General features: G+C 34.0%; 2 protein-coding genes across 3 annotated transcripts; one reads left to right on the top strand and one right to left on the bottom strand.

Moving 5' to 3' along the window:
- Nucleotides 1-800: 800 nt before the first annotated feature.
- Nucleotides 801-4,527, bottom strand: LOC108911824 (DNA repair and recombination protein RAD54-like). Its single transcript, XM_018716860.1, has 11 exons — nucleotides 4,443-4,527; nucleotides 4,209-4,385; nucleotides 3,960-4,153; nucleotides 3,844-3,910; nucleotides 3,575-3,793; nucleotides 3,328-3,521; nucleotides 3,084-3,274; nucleotides 1,953-2,475; nucleotides 1,641-1,902; nucleotides 1,092-1,373; nucleotides 801-1,030 (listed from the first exon to the last, which is right to left on the bottom strand). Exons 1-11 carry the CDS (start codon nucleotides 4,443-4,445, stop codon nucleotides 863-865), a joined length of 2,280 nt encoding a protein of 759 aa, XP_018572376.1. The 5' UTR covers nucleotides 4,446-4,527; the 3' UTR covers nucleotides 801-862.
- Nucleotides 4,528-8,156: 3,629 nt separating this feature from the next.
- LOC108911819 (GDP-Man:Man(3)GlcNAc(2)-PP-Dol alpha-1,2-mannosyltransferase) lies at nucleotides 8,157-13,301 on the top strand. Of its 2 annotated transcripts, XM_018716853.1 has the most exons (6): nucleotides 8,175-8,190; nucleotides 8,295-8,319; nucleotides 8,635-8,862; nucleotides 8,929-9,158; nucleotides 9,211-9,428; nucleotides 12,478-13,301. In XM_018716853.1, coding segments are annotated over exons 1-6 (1,446 nt in total). In that variant the 5' UTR covers nucleotides 8,175-8,189; the 3' UTR covers nucleotides 13,222-13,301. The 2 variants fall into 2 exon arrangements, with proteins under 2 accessions (XP_018572370.1, XP_018572369.1); XM_018716854.1 differs by having other exon boundaries at nucleotides 8,157-8,531.
- The last annotated feature ends 6,694 nt before the right edge of the window (nucleotides 13,302-19,995 follow it).

Raw genomic sequence — 19,995 nt, forward strand, 5'->3', positions numbered from 1 at the left:
GACAGGACAATATAATAATTACAATCACAAATAAAACAAATCATTTACCTTATCTGGACGTGTAGATTAAATTTTACTTGTTACGACACACTGCGACTTGTATGGAAGTACAGGTTTGATCCTATTTCTTGTTTAAACGAGACAATCTCCAAATTAAATAGAATAGACGAATTAAAATCTGAAAAAGTGACTGGGTCATTTTGATTAGGTACTTATCTGTTTACGCAGCGTACTTACGTATAAATTGTTTATTTGATTAAAATTGGCTGTAAAATAAAATGAATACCTTATTAAAATAATAGAGCTCAACAGCTCATACCTGTTTAAAAAATAATTAATAACAGTGACAAATGAAGTTAAGGATGAGCAATTAAATTTTTCAATAAACATAGTAGCCATAGGCGTAGACGCAAGGTAATAAAAAGGCTTCATGATTTCATAAAAAAAATATTTTTTTATACTATTATTGTTTGTAACACTTAAACAGGTATTTAAATGGATAGAATGGCACAGCTTTAGTTTTTAAAAATTTTTTGTCACACTAATTTTAACCTTCAGCATGCCCTTTAATAAAAGAAAACTCTTATAAGAAACAAAAAATATCAGTTATAATCTCAAATCCGTAAAAGTAAGCCTTAGAAATTTTCAGAAATCAGTTTTCTTTTAAAAGAATAGAACAGAAAACTTTATTTCCTTAAGACAATAGAAAATAATTGTAGAGGATTGAGTCACAATTAATCAGAAATAAGCTACTCAAATACTCAAACATAAAAATAATTTTATTCTTGATATCACAAATAGTTTTCATATAACTTAAATATAAAATTACGACAAACAATTAAAGGTAATTCAATTAAAAATTTTATTCCGAGTAATCAGAATCATTGGAATTATCCTTTTCGTTGAAATCGGGGTCGTCATTTTCTTCTTCTTCCTCAAAACTCTTGACAGGTTTGACCTCCTGTCGAGCCGATTTCTGGTGGAAAACAAACGAAATATATTTCGACATGTCCCAGATCTGCTTCAAAACCTACAAAAAAAAACACGTATTCCAACCACAACCCAATTGCAAACGTTATCGTCCACATTACCATATCCGCTAGCCCCTTCTTGTCCCAACAGTGGTACCACCGGGCCAGATCGTCTGTACAATCCGCGTCGTCGGGTGGATTCTTTATCTGAATCCGATTTAGGCATCGCTTACACTTCAACTTCTTGTGCGTATCCGACTCCGTGTCTTCTAACCTGAACAAATCCCGCAATTCCGCGACACTGAAATGTCTCGCCGTTTCCTCGTTCATGTCCACCACCGTCGAACTCAGCGCTTTCTTGTGCGCCTGTCTCTGGAATATCTTTTCCTCTATGGACCCGGCCTGTAAGGGAATTATAAAGAAAAAACCACAATAAAAAAAAGAAACATAAATGCCACGTAATAGAGTACTGGACTGCTACCCGATAAGGCCAAACTGGCACAGAGTGACCTGCTATTTTGTAGGTACTTAGAAAAAAAAACTTGTGTCAACACAATATCATTAGTTAATACCTACGAAATAGCAGGTCACCCTCTGTCAGTTTTGCCACGTTATATCACATTTCCTACAATATCTTCAGTTAAAAAACAAACACCGTTCAATACATACCGCCAAAAATCGGTATATATAACAAGGTTTCTGTTGTCCATCACGCCACACCCTGGCCATTGCTTGGTCGTCGTTCGCGGGGTTCCAGTCTGGGTCGAACATTATCAGTCTGTTTGCGCCTATAAGATTCAACCCGCAACCGCCGGCTTTCGAGCTCAGCATGAAAATGAACTCTTTAGACTCAGGATTGTTGAAATTTTCAACAACTTTTGCTCTCTTTTTAATCGACATCGTACCGTCCAGCCGTACATACAAGTATCCCCTAAAAGATATAATTTTAACCAGAAACGAACTGCAATACAAGAAAACTACCTTCTTTTACACAGCCGTTCGAACAAGTCCAAAGTTTGAGTGTAATTCGACACTAAAACGATCTTATCGGTGTAGTTCACCTTCAAATTCGCCAGGAAACAATCGAGCAGCATCAGTTTCCCCGATAACTCGGGCCTGACCTCGTTCTCACCGTTCCGGGGCGGCATCAGTCCCCGGGACTTCTCGAACCCTTCCGCTCCCTCCAGTATTTTGTCCAGAACTAAGTCGGGGTGATTGCACAACTTTTTCAGGGTGGTTATGCTGGCCAACGAGCTGAACGTTGGTTTAACGCTCTCTTCGGTCACTGAACGCTTTATAGACTCAGAATTTATGTAGTTTAGGTACAGCTGTTTTTGTATAGGGGTCAGTTGGCAAATGACGATCATTTCGAATTTTACAGGCAAGTATTTAGTGAGGAGGGAGGAGGTTCGGCGGATCAGGCATTTATTCACGATCATGGTGAGTTCTTGCAGTCTCTCCGACGCGTGTCGACATTCCAGCTCCGTCGCCATCGAGTCTTGACCTAAAATGATTACAAATTAAATAATACGGATGAGATATAACCTATAAAGTAAGTCGCATCTTAAATGTTACTCTTACACAATGCCTACTAGCACAAAGCATTGTTACGTATGTACTGACAGAAAGTGACCTACTAATTGAGATGGGCAAAATGGTTCAATTCTGTGGACCGATTCAGAAACAAATTGATGACAAACTATATTGTTTTTCAGGCTTCGGAATTCCAAACCCCGTGCCGGCCTTTTTTGATTCTCGATTGTTAAGTTAATAAAAAAACATATAAATTTGAAATAACGAGGGACTTAGTCATAATTCAGAACCGCAAACACAACTTCAAGTATAAATATCCACACAAAAGGCTACTACAGTGACATATATTTTGTATTAAAAACAAAAAAAATTTTGTATGCATAAAAGAATAAAATGCTTAGGTACTGAATAGCAATAAGTTCGAAACCTGTCTGTGTATGATGATTTTCTTGAGCTATTTTCTAGATATTAGGTGTAATTCAATGCTGACAGGAGCCTGTAGCCCGCAGAGTAGTTGTTTCGTACAATATCAATAATTAAAAAGTCCGATATATTTCAAAATATTACTAAATAGTTTACCTTTTAAGATGTAATTTTCAAACTTCCTCTTAAATTCCGAAGCGCTGCCCAATAAACCTTCATTGACGAAATGAATGAGGCTAAAGTATTCCAATAAATCGTTCTGAATGGGCGTACCGCTCAATAGAACCCTCCGTCTTGCCTTTAACCCCATCAGAGCTCTGTACGTTTGGTTCTCACAGTTTTTCAGCCTAAAAAAACGTCCTTACGAAACTACTCAACGAGTCAAAACAAAATTCATTACCTGTGCCCTTCGTCGCAGAGAACAAGCCCTATTTCACCTGCATGCAAAATATCAGCGTGCATTCTGAACGTTTCATAGGAAATTATAAGAACCGGTATGGCCGTCGGGCCCTGTCCTTGCATGAACTGTGTCAACCTTTTCTTTATATCTGTGCCTCCGTCCATTATCATGCTTTGTAAGCGACCCCCTAACCACTAAAAAAAACAACCTAGAAGAATGCACGTAAATTGTGTGACGTTTTTCAAACCTTGTGGATTTCGTTGCTCCAATTTTTAACTAGAGAACTGGGACATACGATTATGGCCTTGGTTATAGTAGGCTTCGCTTCTGGTCCTTGCCGTACCAGAGTCCAGAGAAGTGTTATACACTGCAATGTCTTTCCTAAACCCATCTCGTCAGCCATGATGCAACCAAAGGAACCTGGTATTTGTACACCCGTCACACAGTCGTACATGAATTTAACACCCTGAAAATAGCAAATAAAGTAAAACTGCTTAAGGAGGCTTACTGACTTACCTCTCTTTGGTGAGGTCTCAGTATATTGCCCAAAAGAGGGTCCACCACCACATGTACCAATTTTATACTGAAACACATTTTACGTAATTTTGATAACAAGGCTACCCATTATTTACCTGTCGCTTTTCAGCTTCTCATGTTCAGAGATTTCGGGAGGGGCGTAAAGTACCAACGCATTAGGCATATTAGGATCGTACAGAGCCCTTTTTGCCTGTGTTCGCCTAATTCCGAGATTCCTTGTCGAGTTTGACCCTTCATAGTTTGGAATGGGGCATTTAAAAGGTTTAGATAGCTTCTTGATTAATTCTTCCTAACATTTTGTTAACTAAACACATCGCAAACACGTCAATTTAATAAGTACTTACATGATCCGAGATAAAAACAATCTGAGTATTAATTTGCAATAAAGGTTTCCGTAATTTATTACTTTTGTCATCTTTAGAATGTTCTCTGGTGCGTTTAGTTCTTGCAGGTACAGTAAAACCATTCTTTTCGATGGAGGTATCATTTTTGAATTTCTGGCTGGGAGCCAAACTACGTCTCTGAAAATATGTATTGATAATAAAATAGACAAGATTGTAAATAAAATTTTTACGTACCATTTTGTAAATTCATACGAAACTATAATAGCCTATAATATTTTATTCAACAGCTTTTATAGGTTAAGTTAAACATAAACAGCGGGAAATTTTAACAAAAAACTTCAATAATAATAATTCCTGCCAACAGAACAAAAATTTTTATCACTAGATATTTGACAAATAAAAACATCCACAATAGAGATGGGCAATACGGATCTTTTTAATGATCCGTATGATGCGAAACGTATCAACACAAAGATCCGCATCAAAAGATCCGCATCAAGGAATCACATTCCGTGCTGCGTGCAATAGCTGGCAAGCCGGCATTGTAGTTGCGGATGCGTGCGCTTAGGTACTCTTTAAACTCTTTGTCTATACCTCGTGCCTCGTAATCTCGTTCTCTGTCCCGTCCCGTCTCATTGCCTGTTTCAAATTCAACCCTTTCTTTTATAAAATTGCAGCAGCAGTCAGCAATTAATGAACATAGTAATGATATAAAATAACTTTTGGTGACAATTTTTCATTAACCTAATTTAAGGCAGATACTTGTTAATAAATCACGGTAAGATTTGCACATTTTTTTAAAATAATGTTTATAAATTTATTTATTAACAGAACACTATGAGCTCTAATAGAACACGAAGCAATATTTGGGCTCACTTCGAGAAAGCTAGAAATAACTTACAAGCCAAATGTAATTATTGTATAACTTTATTTTCAATCAAAGGGGGTTCAACACAGAATTTATATCGTCATATGCGAAAAAAACATCCCATGACAACAATTGGTGAAGTAAAAAGAATTGTGGACAGTGATATGCATACAAATGACTTGCAAACTTCCGGTAATATTAACTATAATACGAATAATGCTACTGCTAGTACTTCTGCGGCAACTAATATTTCAAATCCATCTAAAAAAATAAAATATAGTCAGCAGATTCTCACAGACAATGCTTTTATCCATAGACCCTTATCGCAAAATAAAAGCACAAAGTTAGATTTTCAGTTAGTGAAAATGATAGCTTCCGAGTATCAACCTCTTAATATTGTCGAAAATAGAGAATTCCAAATATTTATACAAATGTTAAATTCGAATTATACACTGCCCTCGCGGAAAACAATTTCAAACACCCTATTACCACAATTGTACCACAAAGTATCAGACGAAGTTAGAAAACAAATACAATCAGCCTCATCCGTTTCAATAACTACGGATGGTTGGACGTCTTTAAACAATGATAGTTATATATCTATTACCGTTCATTTCATAGACGACAGTGGTATTAACTGCGAAATAAAATCATTTCTATTAGATTGCTTTCAATACACCGAAAGACACACAGCAGAAAACCTAGCAAATGAAACTAAAAAAGTTTTAAATGAATGGGGCTTAGATAATAAAATTTCCGCCGTAATAACAGATAATGCGGCGAATGTAACAGCAGCGGTAAGAATATGCGGATGGAAACATTTGCCGTGCTATGCGCACACCCTAAATCTGGTGGTACAAACGTCGTTGAAAGAAATTGCACAAGTTCAATCAAAAGTAAAAACTATTGTTACACATTTTAAAAAGAGCCCTGTGGCAGCTGCAAAACTTAGGGAAGTCCAACAACAAATGGGATACGAATTATTAAATTTAAAACAGGATTGTCCGACCCGTTGGAATTCCACATATGAAATGTTTCAACGAATTATGAAAGTGAAAGAACCTCTAGTATCAACGTTAGCTTTAATAAACTTCGAATCCGAAGTATTAACACAAAACGATTGGAAGGTTCTTGATCTTGCATGTAAAAGTCTTAAATGTTTTCTTGAAGTAACAGAAGAAGTAAGTGCAGAAAAGAATGTAACCATATCCAAATTAATTATTTTAAGTAATGCCCTGATAAGACATTGCAACAATATGCAAAATGAGAATAACTTGCCACCCGAGATTGACTTATTTTTAATGGTTATGAATCAACAATTAAAAAAACGTTTTCAAAATATATCGGACAATTTATTACTAGCCGAGACAACATTCCTAGATCCCCGATTTAAAAAAGAGGGTTTCGGCGCGAATGTTAACGCTTACGAAAAAGCCAAACAATCGGTGACATTGCTCTGCAATGGAATAAAACTGAATACAACTGAAAAAGATATGGAATACGAAGTGGAAATAGAGCCTGTAAATAAAGAGCCTCAATTAGCGAAAGAATCTGTATGGGATGAATATGATAAAAACACTGCATCCCTAACGGAAATAGAAAATCCTACTGCTGCAAGTATCGTAGAAATTAACAGATATATACAGGAGCCCCTTCTTAAAAGAACTGAAAATCCATTAACCTGGTGGAACAGTCGCAGATTGTTGTATCCTAGACTTTTTCAAGTAATGAAAAAAAGATTGTCGATAGTTGCAACATCTGTTCCATCTGAGAGGGTATTCTCAAAGGGTGGACAGACAATAACTGAAAGACGTAATAGATTAAGTGCAACCAAAGTGTCGCAATTATTATTTTTAAACTTTAATTGTAAAAATGTGATGGTCTGACCGATACCCGTTTATTTTGCATGCAATTTTAAAGAACGTTACTTTTTTTACCAGAGATGCTATTTTTTATATAGTTTTTATTTTTTGTTATCTATTTAAAAGTATATACAACAGAATATTTCCTATTAAGTGTTTATGTTTAAAAATAAAGTTTATAAAGTAAATAACTTTTTTTACCAAAGATGCTATTTTTTATATAGTTTTTACTTTTTGTTATCTATTTAAAAGTATATAAAACAGAATATTTTCTATTAAGTGTTTATATTTTACTCTTTCTTAAATATAGAATAGAATACCTGCCTATTATAAGTAAGTATTGGTTCAGGTTCCATTACTCCATATTATTCCAAAGTTTCATATTCGCATCTCAATGTTTCGTTCCCCATGCAACTATACTGTACTAATGTATTAGAGTCCTTACATCGTATCTCACCGACTTGTATTCGATACGAATAAAGGAATCAGTTGAAACCGATTCAGTTCATTCTTCATTCCCAATTCGCATCGATGCGGTGTGATGCGAACATACGAAATTATTTTAGTACCGGTATCCGCATAAACAATTCCCCGTATGCGTGCGCTTACCCATTCCCAGTTTGAATCTCGTGTTTCGTATCACGCTCCGTTGGCGTATATATTCTAAATCTAAATACAAAACAGATAGAACTATCGGAGTAGGGGGTGATTAAATTAATTTAAGGCGAGATACGATGTACCTATTATACTTACCAGGTCAATATTGGCACATTTTTTGTAAATAACGTACACAAATATTACTTTATTAGCAGAACTATGAGTTCTAGCAGGAGAACACGGAGTAATACATTTAAACTCATTTTGTGAAGACGTGTAATAATTTGCAAGTGTAATATAATAATGTTCAAAATTATTTTCGAAATTATCTATTACATTATAAGTATTGTTGTTTCCGTCTCCAACGTTCCGCAGTTTCGTATTCGCATTTTAATATTCAATTCCCTTTGCAGTAAAGTGTGTCTAATGCATCGTATCTCATCGACCTGTATCGGATACGAGAGAATCAGTTGAGTCGTTGAGACCCATAGAATACAATGCAAGTCATTCTCAATTCATACTGATGCGGTGATGCGAAGATACGAAATTATTTTTGTATCGAGATCCGCATGAATTGATTCCCACTAGAGATCCGTATGATTTATACGTATGATGCGGATCTTGCCCACCACTAATCCACAAGTCCACAAGTAAAGTAAGGTTATATCTTATATACCAAATAAATCTTTAATTTAAAAAAAATAAGGAAATATGAATATAAAATTATAAAGCCTACCTATTTCTTTTTTTATTTGACAGTGTTAAATGGATGGGAATATAACATGTGAGAAATTTATTTCTTATCTGTTATGAATCATGTATTTATCTAACATTATATACCTACAGTAATATTTGTTGGGCATTGCCACATGAAATAATTAATCTGTGATTGAGATTGCTACCGGCATTCAGTTAACAAATAGCTAATAGCTTTTAATTAACTAATAAAAAAACTAAATTTAGGCTGGTTAGGATGTCGTATCACATAAACATAATGTAAGTATGTTATTTAACATAGTTTAAATTTATCGTTGTTTGATAACGTGTGTTCTATAACCTCTTCAGCTAGGCATAAACTCAAATTCTATTTGTTTTTTAGGACATTCCTCGTAGTCGTAAAATTATTAATAGTGATATCCTTTTTTATGATAGTAGCACTAGCGATTCTCTTTCCTGTAATTTATCTTTACCTCAGACGAAAATTCAAAAAAGAGAAAGCGAAAAGTGTTGCAAAAGAACTTGTTCTTGGTATATTTCACCCGTATTGTAATGCGGGAGGTGGCGGAGAAAAAGTTCTATGGGTGGCTTTACAAGCCATACAAGAAAAGTGAGTTAATGCACTTTTAAGTCATGCATGCTTTATGGATATGATCTTTAATATATTTATTTTTAGGTACCCTAAAGTTAAAATCAATGTCTACACCGGAGATGTAGAGGTAACCCCTGGAGAAATCTTAGAAAAAGTTAAGAAAAATTTGAACGTAAACATAAAAAATATAAACTTTATCTATTTAACTAAGCGTAAGTGGATAGAGGGCCATAGGTATCCCGCATTCACTTTGTTAGGCCAGGCGCTAGGTTCTATGTATTTGGCTTACGAAGCCTTAACCAAATTAGTTCCAGGTAAGAAAAAACGTTGTTAAATCATAATTTTATTAATAGAACTACGTTTTAGATGTGTTCATCGATACAACTGGCTTTTCTTTTTCTTTACCGGTGTTCAAATACCTGGGCGGTTGTAAAACGGGTTCCTACATACACTACCCCACCATCACCAAAGATATGCTCCGCAGAGTATCAAGCAGACAAGCCATTTACAACAACAGAGAAGTTATTGCTAGAAGCCAGACATTGACTTTGGGAAAACTCATATATTATCACATTTTTGCCTGGGTATGTAATAAAATTTTATAATTTTTTATATTTTTGTAAAAATTTTAATTAATTAAAAGACTAAAATTTTGATAGTTACATTGAACATTACAAAATACATATTCATATTAAACAGAAACTAATTTTAATTAGAGGAATAAATAATAACTACAATTTGAATTTTCTGATATTACTACCACAAGTTTTAAACTGCACAGAGTAGAATCTATTGTACCGAGTTTGTTTAAAAGTTTCAGTGCTCTTGACAGGAGGACCGCAATTTATTTTTGTATGAAGCTTTCATATTAAAATTTATTTTTTTTAGAGTGTTGCTTATATTAATTAACATTGTCAATGAGATAAAAATGTTGTATAAACAGTAAATTATTAAATAATAAATAAGGTTTTAATAAATGCTATGACTTTTCCAAATGTACAAGAAACAATTAAGTACGTTCTTGTAATACGTTACTACCACAAAAATTGATACAATAACGGTACAATAATAGAAATATTCAATTCGAGATGCAAATATTGGTACAAATTTTGATAAATCATTCCGATTCCCAACCAACGATTTCTTTAACATTGAAAACGTTGTCTATAAACTTGGTCTTTTAATAGTTTTAGCAAAACCCAAAATACAGGCGGATATGTGCCATATTCAAGGTCATATGTTTTCCTTTCCTTACCCCCCCCCCCTTTCATTAAAGGCGGTTAGTCCTTTTTCTGACTTCTAAAATTTCGCATTGAATATCTATTTTAAGGGCAAAAATATTTTTTTATTTAACAATAATTGTACCTTTCGGTGAATAAAACTTGAAACCTATTTCCATGAAAATACAGTAATTTCTAATATGCATCTAAATTTTCATCCATACTATTAATTGTGATAAGAATTAACAAAAATTATTACTTTATTCTCCATTTTTGAAATAAAGAGCTTGATGGTATTATAAAATGTACAATATTCGACTATTAGTTATCCATGGTATCTATAGACAATGTGTATTGCTTTTCATGGGGCCACCTTTATATCTCGATTTTGATCATATGTGTTCAGTTCTAAAATTTAAAAAGAGGTGAAACATTCTTACAAATACATAAAAGTGAAATTTTTTATGTAAAAGATAAATACTATTTTTTAAATCAGAGTATCCAGAAACCTCTCTCTATCAATTTTGAATTAAAAATCTTTCAAGGTGTGGGCACCTGTTTTTTTTTACTTTTGTGGAACCATCGACGTAAAAATTAGATCAGATTTTCGTTTTACCTATTTGTTTTTTTTTTAAATTTACTTAATTTTCAGATATTTTATTTATCTAGCTGATAATAATAGTTTAGGATAAGAATCTGTCTGCCTCTAAGATTTTTATGTTGAAAAGATATAAAACAAAAATCATGTGGCGAAAGAACAAACAAAATAATACAACTTTAATTACAATTGACCACCTTCCTTTTTCTATGCATTTTTCAACACTTTTATTGCTTGTACCTCTTTCTTATTTCTTACGTAGTAATTTCGCCACATGTCTACCTAAATTTTTTTGATTTCTAAAACGATTGTGTAGTTATTTACTATTTTTATTTCATTACTTACTGTGGATATTTTAAATATATGTGAAAATATTAGGAACAGATAGAGATTCCTATTGTAATTATGGACAAAAGTAAAAGGAAAAGCTTATCTAAATTTGATAGTGATGTCTTTGATATGAAGAGTCAAGCAACTCTGATCGTAGTTAGTATATGGGTGACTGTCCAGGGAAGGCTTGCAAAGCTCGCTCACCTTTTAGTGGCCTGTACTTCAGTGTATTCACAGAAGCTGTACAAATTTGAGTGACATTTTTATAGAAAGATGTGACATCTCCCGGAAAAGTATGTAAAATCTTTGGTTGTGTTGTCTAAGCAACATAAAGGGCACCACAGACTTCGTTTCATTCGTACGAACATTACCCTACGAACCAAATCACACGAACCAAGAAAGGCAACGTATCTAACTGAAACAGATTTGCATGCTAATAAAACCGTACCGCTTTTTCCTCCACACACTGCATGCCTGGCACGTTCATGCAGATTCGTGCGGCCCAATTTGTGCGAATTGAACAATGTATGTAGAACCCTTTAGGCAAGTAAAGATCCCTACTCTACAACAAACTTCCAGGTCGAGGACTGCTCATTTCTTGGTGTCAGTGTTTAGCCCTATTAGCATTAATAAACAGACGTAAAATGTCCAAATAAGAAAGAAAAGAAGTTTTTTAAATAACTATCACATCAGAGTAAAAAAATTAAATGTTTGGTTATCCATTTCTTACAGGCCCCATACACGATCAAACAATTTGCGCAAACTTTTGTCATACATCATAATATTGTACAACTTGGTGATTATATACACGATACCACAGTTTGTGCAAATTTATTGAAAATAGGCAATTTTTTATATTTTTAAGCAGTTTGTTCGTGCTTGTCTGGTATCGTTAATTTTGTTCTGAAATTAATTTTGTTATTAAAAATGTCTGCAGAAGCCTGCACTTTTTGAATTTCGATTTTTATAATGTTCACTTTTAACTTTCCATAGTTCGGGTAAATCGTGATACATCTGTATAAATTCTAAATTTTACTTATTTTTTAAAACCGCTTCAACAACTGTAATTGTATGACTATTTGTTTGTTACGTTCTACAACATCTTCAAAGATCCACATACACGTTCAAACCTGTTTGAGTAAGTCACGTGTTGCACAAATAATTTCAAGCAAGCTCGAATTTACTCAAACTGTTGCGCAACAGCTCCAATCAAGACATACATGATCAAAATGTTTGCACAAAGTCCTCTGTTGTGCAAATTGTTTGATCGTGTATGGCGGCCTATTAAGCATTTTTAATGATATTTTATTCCAATTTGGTACAGAGAGGTTCTTAGGGACGCTAAAGTAGAATATATTACTAATTTTTAGATTAAAAAATTGCTAATACATGCATTCTTAAAAAGTCCACCCCTTTTTTAATTTTAAAACCAGATAAATGCACTCCATGAAAAGTGGATATCAATCTTATACTAATATCTTCCAGGTATATTCACTCACTGGCCAGTGTTCCGACATAACCCTAGTAAATTCTACGTTCACTTTAGAGCACCTCACCATACTCTGGAACAAACCGCTGCACTTAGTTTACCCCCCTTGCGAAATTGACCACTTAAAAAGGTTGCCGAGGAGTTTGGAAAAGCCTAAAAAAATCCGCATCATGTCCCTAGCTCAGTTCCGACCCGAGAAAGACCACCCCTTGCAGTTGCAAGCGATGTACGAGCTCCGAGAGATGGTACCGGAAGAACTCTTCAGCAACATAACCCTAGTCCTGTGCGGCGGCTGCCGTAATGCCGACGACGAGAAGCTCGTTAAAGACCTGATGGATTTCAGTAAACACCTAAGCCTCGAAAACAACGTCGAATTCAAACTTAACATCCCCTACGACGATTTGTTGAAGGAGTTCCAAAATGCTTATGTCGGGATCCATACCATGGTGGACGAGCACTTTGGTATCAGCGTTGTGGAGCAGATGGCGGCAGGGTTGATAATGGTGGCGCACAGGTCAGGGGGGCCTCTTTTGGATATCATCGAGACTTCTGAGAGTTCTAGGCTGGGATTTCTGGCACAGATGCCGCAGGAGTTTGCGTACATCATCAAGTTTATCCTGGAACTGAGCGACGAGGAAGTGAACGAGATTAGGGAACGGGCTAAGGCTTCGGTGGAGAGGTTCAACACTAAGAAGTTTAGGGAGGAGTTTTTGAGGGCGACCGAGCCGCTTTTTAAGTAGTTGTTGGAGGAAGGGACTTGAATTTGTATATAACTTTTACTTTTTGTGTACATAAAAAAATAAAAATGCACATTTATTCATTGTTTGAATTATTGAAAATCCTTCAAATTGTTTAAAAAACGCATTTAGATATACCACAATGGTTTGCCAACGTCATTTTGATTCAAACACTTCGAAGTTTTTGCAGTTATCTCTTGGGTTTCGAGTTTCAAATAAAATTAGTTGAGTTCACTAAACATTCAGGAAAAAAATTTAGTACAATTTGCATTTGCGATTCACGAAAACCAAGAGAATCAAACTTAAAGGTTATAAATATAGAAAATAGAACTGATGCATACCACAGAATGTCTCTGAGGACCACCATTGTCGAGAAGCAGTTCTGTCCATAGTAATTTTAGTATCCTAAGGCTTTTGATACTGGTCTGCCACCACAGTGCCTAAACCAAGAACAACAAGAGCAGGTCATAGATTCCTAACTAAGACCAAGGAAGTTAATGTAATTCTGTAACTGGCAGGTATACAAAAAATCATGTTCTTTAAATATATGTATGTTTTAATGTATTTATCTCCTTAACTAATTTTTGTAGAAATTTGAAGTAATATTTCTTATAAAATTCAGTTACTTTCCAGTACCTGTAACTACTCGTTACTTTTTCATACAGTAATCATTACTTGGGATCAATTATTCGACTACTCGAAGATCAAAAGGTGCTGTATGGGTAGTACGAGTACTGCAGCAGTCGGATTATAACGGTTCGAGATCTGAAGTTACTTGTCTTGTATGCAGGTTAGGTAATCGGTACCTACTACCTACAAATTATGTTACGCAGCTTTAAAGTGTTTAAATTATCAAAAGTAAATAATTTAATTTTCAGCTTGTATTTCGATGATATACAGGAAATTTTCAGACTCACTGTAGTGTAGGATTCTACAATATTTGAATTTCACGTTTATACATATTGTAGTAATCTGTACAATTTTTAAATTCAAGATCTCGCTAATGATGGAGCAGAGTTCATTTTTGTTTCAGTGGTCAGTTTCGTTTTTACCAGTGGATTTGGCGATAGCGGTTCGGTATTCGGATCTACACCTACTCCTACCACATCTCTTGCAAAAATCGAGAACTCGAGTAGTGAATTAACGATAACGTAATTTTTTTAGTAATCGTTACTTCGGATCGTGTTGAGTAACGAGTACTCGAATTACGAATAGTAACGATTTCTTACAGCTCTATAAACTCCAGAATTAATTTGTATCTTCATGTGACTAATAGTATGCAACTCTTAATACTTATTACTGTATTTTAAGTTGCATAAGCACCAAATGATGAAAACCTTAGTAGAGTTTTTGTCAATGGCGGCCCCTAAGGGGTATACAGCCCCTTGAAGGGGCAACTTAGGAAACAGTTTTTATTTCATAACTTCAAAACAGTTTAATATTAAATCACAGAATTTTGGGGTTGTATTACTATTTATATGATTAATAATCGGTAAAATATACAAATCAAAATTTGCTACAGGGGCCTAAGAAAATGCGGGATCATGGGTCAAATTTTACAATTTTTCTTTGTACGCAATTTCTTCTACTTTCTGAACCGAAAATATGAAAAATTATCATATTTTGCATAAAAAAGTACTCTTTTTAATAGCATGAGCCGTTTTCTAGTAAAATCCATTTAAATAATTCATTACTTACTCAAAAATTCCTACTGCAAAATAAATGTATCAAATTGTGTGTGCCATGAGAAAATTACTATTTTTATTTAATTTTCCTTTTGTACTATCATTGTCGTCATTGTAGTTGTTATGTAACTGTTTCTAAATCAGACTTTAATGTCACAGTTAAGGAGGTTTATCTGATTTGGAATTGACGAACAAATATTCATAAAAAAATTAATATAAGCTTATTAATATGAAGAAAGTCCTCAAAAAAAAAAATATGTGACTAGTTTGGATACCTAAGAGACGAGATATTAATAAAATATTTTTTACCGATATCTAAGGAACCGTATGACATCTTGTAGAAATCGATTAGGTACTTGTAAGATACATAGTTTATAATAATTCTCCTTCAAACTGCTACCGTTGACTAACTTATCCTCCATCTGCGTGATAGCGGCAACGCCGCGGTCTCGACGTAGCGTATTATTTGAAATTCGTAGGTGTCCAAAAAAACGGAATGATTGAACGGGAGCGAGCGAACGCCGAGCCGAGCGCGCCAGCCAAATGCAATGTTGCCAAATCTAAAGGCTTACTACTTTAGTCACTAGCGAATCTACAGAAACTTTCGTTTCGTTAGACTTTAGACGTACAGTTGGCGCCATCCAAATGTGAATGGATTTTGGTTGTTATGGAAATTTAATCTGGATTTTATCGTAGTAGATCAGACTTTTTTAGTGGCGTAACACAGAGAGGGTGTTGACAGAATTTTATTTTCAGTGTCTCTTATAGTACTTAATAATTAAAATGACAGAAATAATACAAAGGAGATTAACCAAATAAATGTTACTTACTTACATATTAGTGGAAGAAAGTTAATAATAATAATTTTATCAATTTTGGATTGATGTTAGTGAAATAAGACAACCAAATTAAGTTTATCAACTTTAGTAGATATATTTTAAAGTATAAGAATTATTAAAAAAAACAGTAAATAAAAAGTAAAAAACCTTATTTCAAAATTAACAACAAATCTATGGCTATAGAAGAAAATTATATTTGAGCACAGTGACGACTGCAGATCAACAGAGAAACGTTTAACTCTCGCAAAAACTGCTATTGCAAAATTGGCATTAGAATGAAATATTAATATTTTATTGCAGAGCCATTCATTGCCACAACACTTTGCAATCTTGTTGGCATAGCCAAAATCAACGCTCTCATATCATATGAATCCACGAGCTCTTCCCAAGCATCTTGAATAGCTTGCCAGAGTTGATTGCGGTTTGCCGGCCTAAAGTCTCTTTGATACATTCGACCAAAGCCTTATCTTCCGCGTCATTGGAAACCTTTCCGTCACCTTGCCTGATAGGTCCTTGTAATCTTTAATCTTTGTTCTTCTTGCCAACGTTTTTTAATATAAAATATACAGCTCTTACTGACATTTAAATCAGCAGCCACTTCACTCAAAGACCAATTATCTTTTAATTTAGCTATAGCCCTTGCTCTTTGCATATTTCACGTGTTTAGGTTTCACTACATTTGCTCTAAGTGTCTAAGTAATATATTTGACAATTATTGAATTTTACGACGACTATGATTTAAAGTTTAAATTACACGATACAATATTGCCGTTCACATTTGGGTGGCGCCGATAAACCTCCTTAAGTAGATAATTTTATAGTAAACAGCAACATAAATAATTTTGAATAATAAAATGTTAATAATTATTTGAAAATCAAAAAATACCAAAAAAATGTAGTTTCACCGTTGAAAATATTATGGGCAAATTCAGACACGGCGGAAACCGCGCGCGGATGTAACCGCACGGGCGGAGCTTATGTATGTTACCGTTTTCGAATTCGTTCACACCTGCCCGCCGCGGATAGATGATCCGCGCGGATTCCTCTGTATCTAAACTAGTAGCTCTATAATAATTTATTATTGAAATGGATTTTACTAGACAACGGCTTATGCTATTAAAATCTAACAAGAGTACCATTTTTATGCAAAATATGATAAATTTTCATAATTTCGGTTCACGAAGTACAAAAAATTGCGTACAAAACAAAATTGTAAAATTCTCCCTGTGGTCTCGCATTTTCTTACGCCTCAACATCAAATTTTGATTTGTATATTTTACCGACTATTAATCATATAACCCCAAAATTTCGTGATTTAATATCACACCGTTTTGAAGTTATGAAATAAAAACTGTTTCCTGAGTTACCCCTTCAAGGGGCTGTATATCTCTTAAGGGCCGCCACTAATAAAAACTCTACTAAGGTTTTCATCATTTGGTGCTTATGCAACTTAAAATACAGTAACAAGTATTAAGAGTTGCATACTATTAGTCACATAAAGATACAAATTGATTCTGAACCGAAGAAATATTCAAATTTCTACAAAAAAAGAAGTTAAGGAGATAGATACATTAAAACATACATACAGGGTGATTCAGAACTTATTAAAAAAAAAAATTCTGGATGTACAGGGGACTGGTCCACTGTAAAACCTGACCTGGCACAATGCGACCGTCACGACGGCAGTGATAAAAACGGGCAAAAACTTGAAAGAATTATCGCAAGGAAAAGAATAAATAGAATTTTATAGCACCTATTTTATACCTATTTTACAAACTCAACTGAATTTGTCGCTATTGCTATTATTAATTAATAAAATTCATTTGTGGTTTTAAATAATAAAATAATTTGACATACCTGATGTTACAACAACTGTTCAAAATTTTGTCCACCGACGTGTAAATACATTTGGGTCCGTCTTACTCAGTTTCTACGAACTAACACAAATGCTGTCTTGTTTCACCATAACACAAATGCTTCACCATAATACAAATGTTTTCTTACTTCACAATAAACTAAAACGAAATCCATGGGCTCTCCAGGCGTATTACGAATGACGCTAGAGACTACAGTTGTCCAGCTATGTAATGGTTGAAAGCACTACAACTTCAATAATTTTTTTCTCGGAAACTATAAGGATTTTACAACATTTTTTTTTACAATATTGACTCCATTTCTCATGCCGCATCTATTCCCAAATTTTTAGGATAAGTTGTGAATCATCTTGTATATTTCTGCCAGTTACAGAATTACCTACATTAACTTCCTTGACCTTACTTAGGAATCTATGACCTGCCCTTGTTGTTCTTGTATATTATACCGATTATTAAGCATATAAATAGTAATAGGTATATCCCCAAAATTTCGCGATTTAATATTAGACCGTTTTGAAGTTATGCAATAAAAACTGTTTCCTGAGTTACCCCTTCAAGGAGCTGTGTATCCCGTAGGAGCCGCCACTGACAAAAACTCTAATAAAGTTTTCATCATATTTGGACATGTTTTACATAGTCTCCAATTTTGAGTACTTATTTCGTTAACACCTTGTGTACCCAGAAAATAAAACAATACCGCTTCTGATATTCTTTTAAAATTTACAACACACTATGGAGTAGTGTTTTATAATCTCTATTGATTCGATATTGTTTAAATACCTTATGGAAATTGTATGGCACGTGTTTCTTTAAATTTTGATTTAGCGATGAAACTCGTAAACGTAAAGGGAAAATTCGAGAAGATAGGTGACAATGCATAATAACAACTTATTATTAATAAAAAAATGGCATCCCCGGTTTGTCATAAGCAGCATAATAAGTAAAAAACAAATCGTTGTTGATCATACCAAGGAGTAATCACCAAAAGCGCTATTTGAGGAGTGGCAGATCTTGAGTTTCATACCAGGGAGGGTGGAAAAATTTAGGTACAAAGTATTGAAAAAAAATCAAATATAATTGTGTAGCTTTATTTTAAGTATTGAAATATAGGATAAATGCGCTCAACATTATTTTTTATAGTTAAAATCCATTCTTCTGCTTTTGTCCGAAATAGACTTTTCAATTGCCTTTTCATTAAAGTTAGGTATTTCTCGCAAAACTGATTCAACAGATAGCGTTGCAAGTGCTGTTAGTCTGTCTTTATAATCTAATTTAAACTTTTACAACAATATTTTAAAAGCCACACCAGAAACAATACTTAAGTAACAAAATTTAATTTTATACCACACGTAAGCAAAATACATTTGAAAAGAAAAAAGCAATGAATAACTATTATTTGGTTAAGGGCGGACTAAAGACAGTCTAAACTGCGTAGTAAATATGCGTTACTTCCACTATGTCATTCACTGCTGCGTGACGGTAACCATGACCACCACTGTAAATACTTTATAGATACAATGGGCAAGCTGCGAGGAGCCCACATATTCAGTATTTTTTCGTTTTAATGTGTTTCATAAAGCAAATCTATTTAATTATCTAGATAACATTATAAACTAAATTTTAAATTAAACTATTTTATTATGAAAATGTCTAGGGGGCGGTGCCCTAGAGCCCCTCGCACGAGCCGCCACTGTATTTGAGTAGATTCTCGGGAAAAACAGTATAAAGAAAAATCATTACAAGATGACTTGTTTGTGGTATGTATACTGGATATGGATACCTACTAATAATAATGCCTGCTATAAATGAGCACTGTTCCTGTTAGGTTTTCATGTGCCAATTTTGTAAAAATCATTTTATATATTTTTATTATTATTAACTAATTAACGCGGCGTTATTAAAAAGGACCTAATTATCTAATTAAGTATTTTAAAATTATATACACAAAAAACAGTTCCTGGTATATTTTTATCTGTTTATGTATTTATGTCGACAAAAGAAAAAATAGGATCGTTTTTAGAACCTATTTTTAATAAAATAATATTTGTACTTAATTTACTTTTACCCATAGAAATCTGTAAATCACTTTTATTTCGCCTGTTGAAGANAAAAAAACACACGTTCTAGCTCAATTCTGACAGTGGATTTGAATTCAGCAGAGTCTTTTACATAAAAATGTACTATTTGATGTGGAAATAAATTTTTTTCCAAATTTTCCCAGTAAATTTTCATCAATTTTTACTATTTTTCACAAGTTTTTTGAGGTTAGGAAAAAATTGTGACGTGATGCGCCAATTCTGATCCCAGATTCGTGTTCAGGAGGCCAAATTTCTACGAAAACTATATGTCGCATAAAAAGTATACCCAACTTTTTTTTTG

The sequence above is a fragment of the Anoplophora glabripennis genome, unplaced genomic scaffold (assembly GCF_000390285.2).
Source record: "Anoplophora glabripennis isolate ALB-LARVAE unplaced genomic scaffold, Agla_2.0 scaffold504, whole genome shotgun sequence".
Lineage (NCBI taxonomy): Eukaryota > Metazoa > Arthropoda > Insecta > Coleoptera > Cerambycidae > Anoplophora > Anoplophora glabripennis.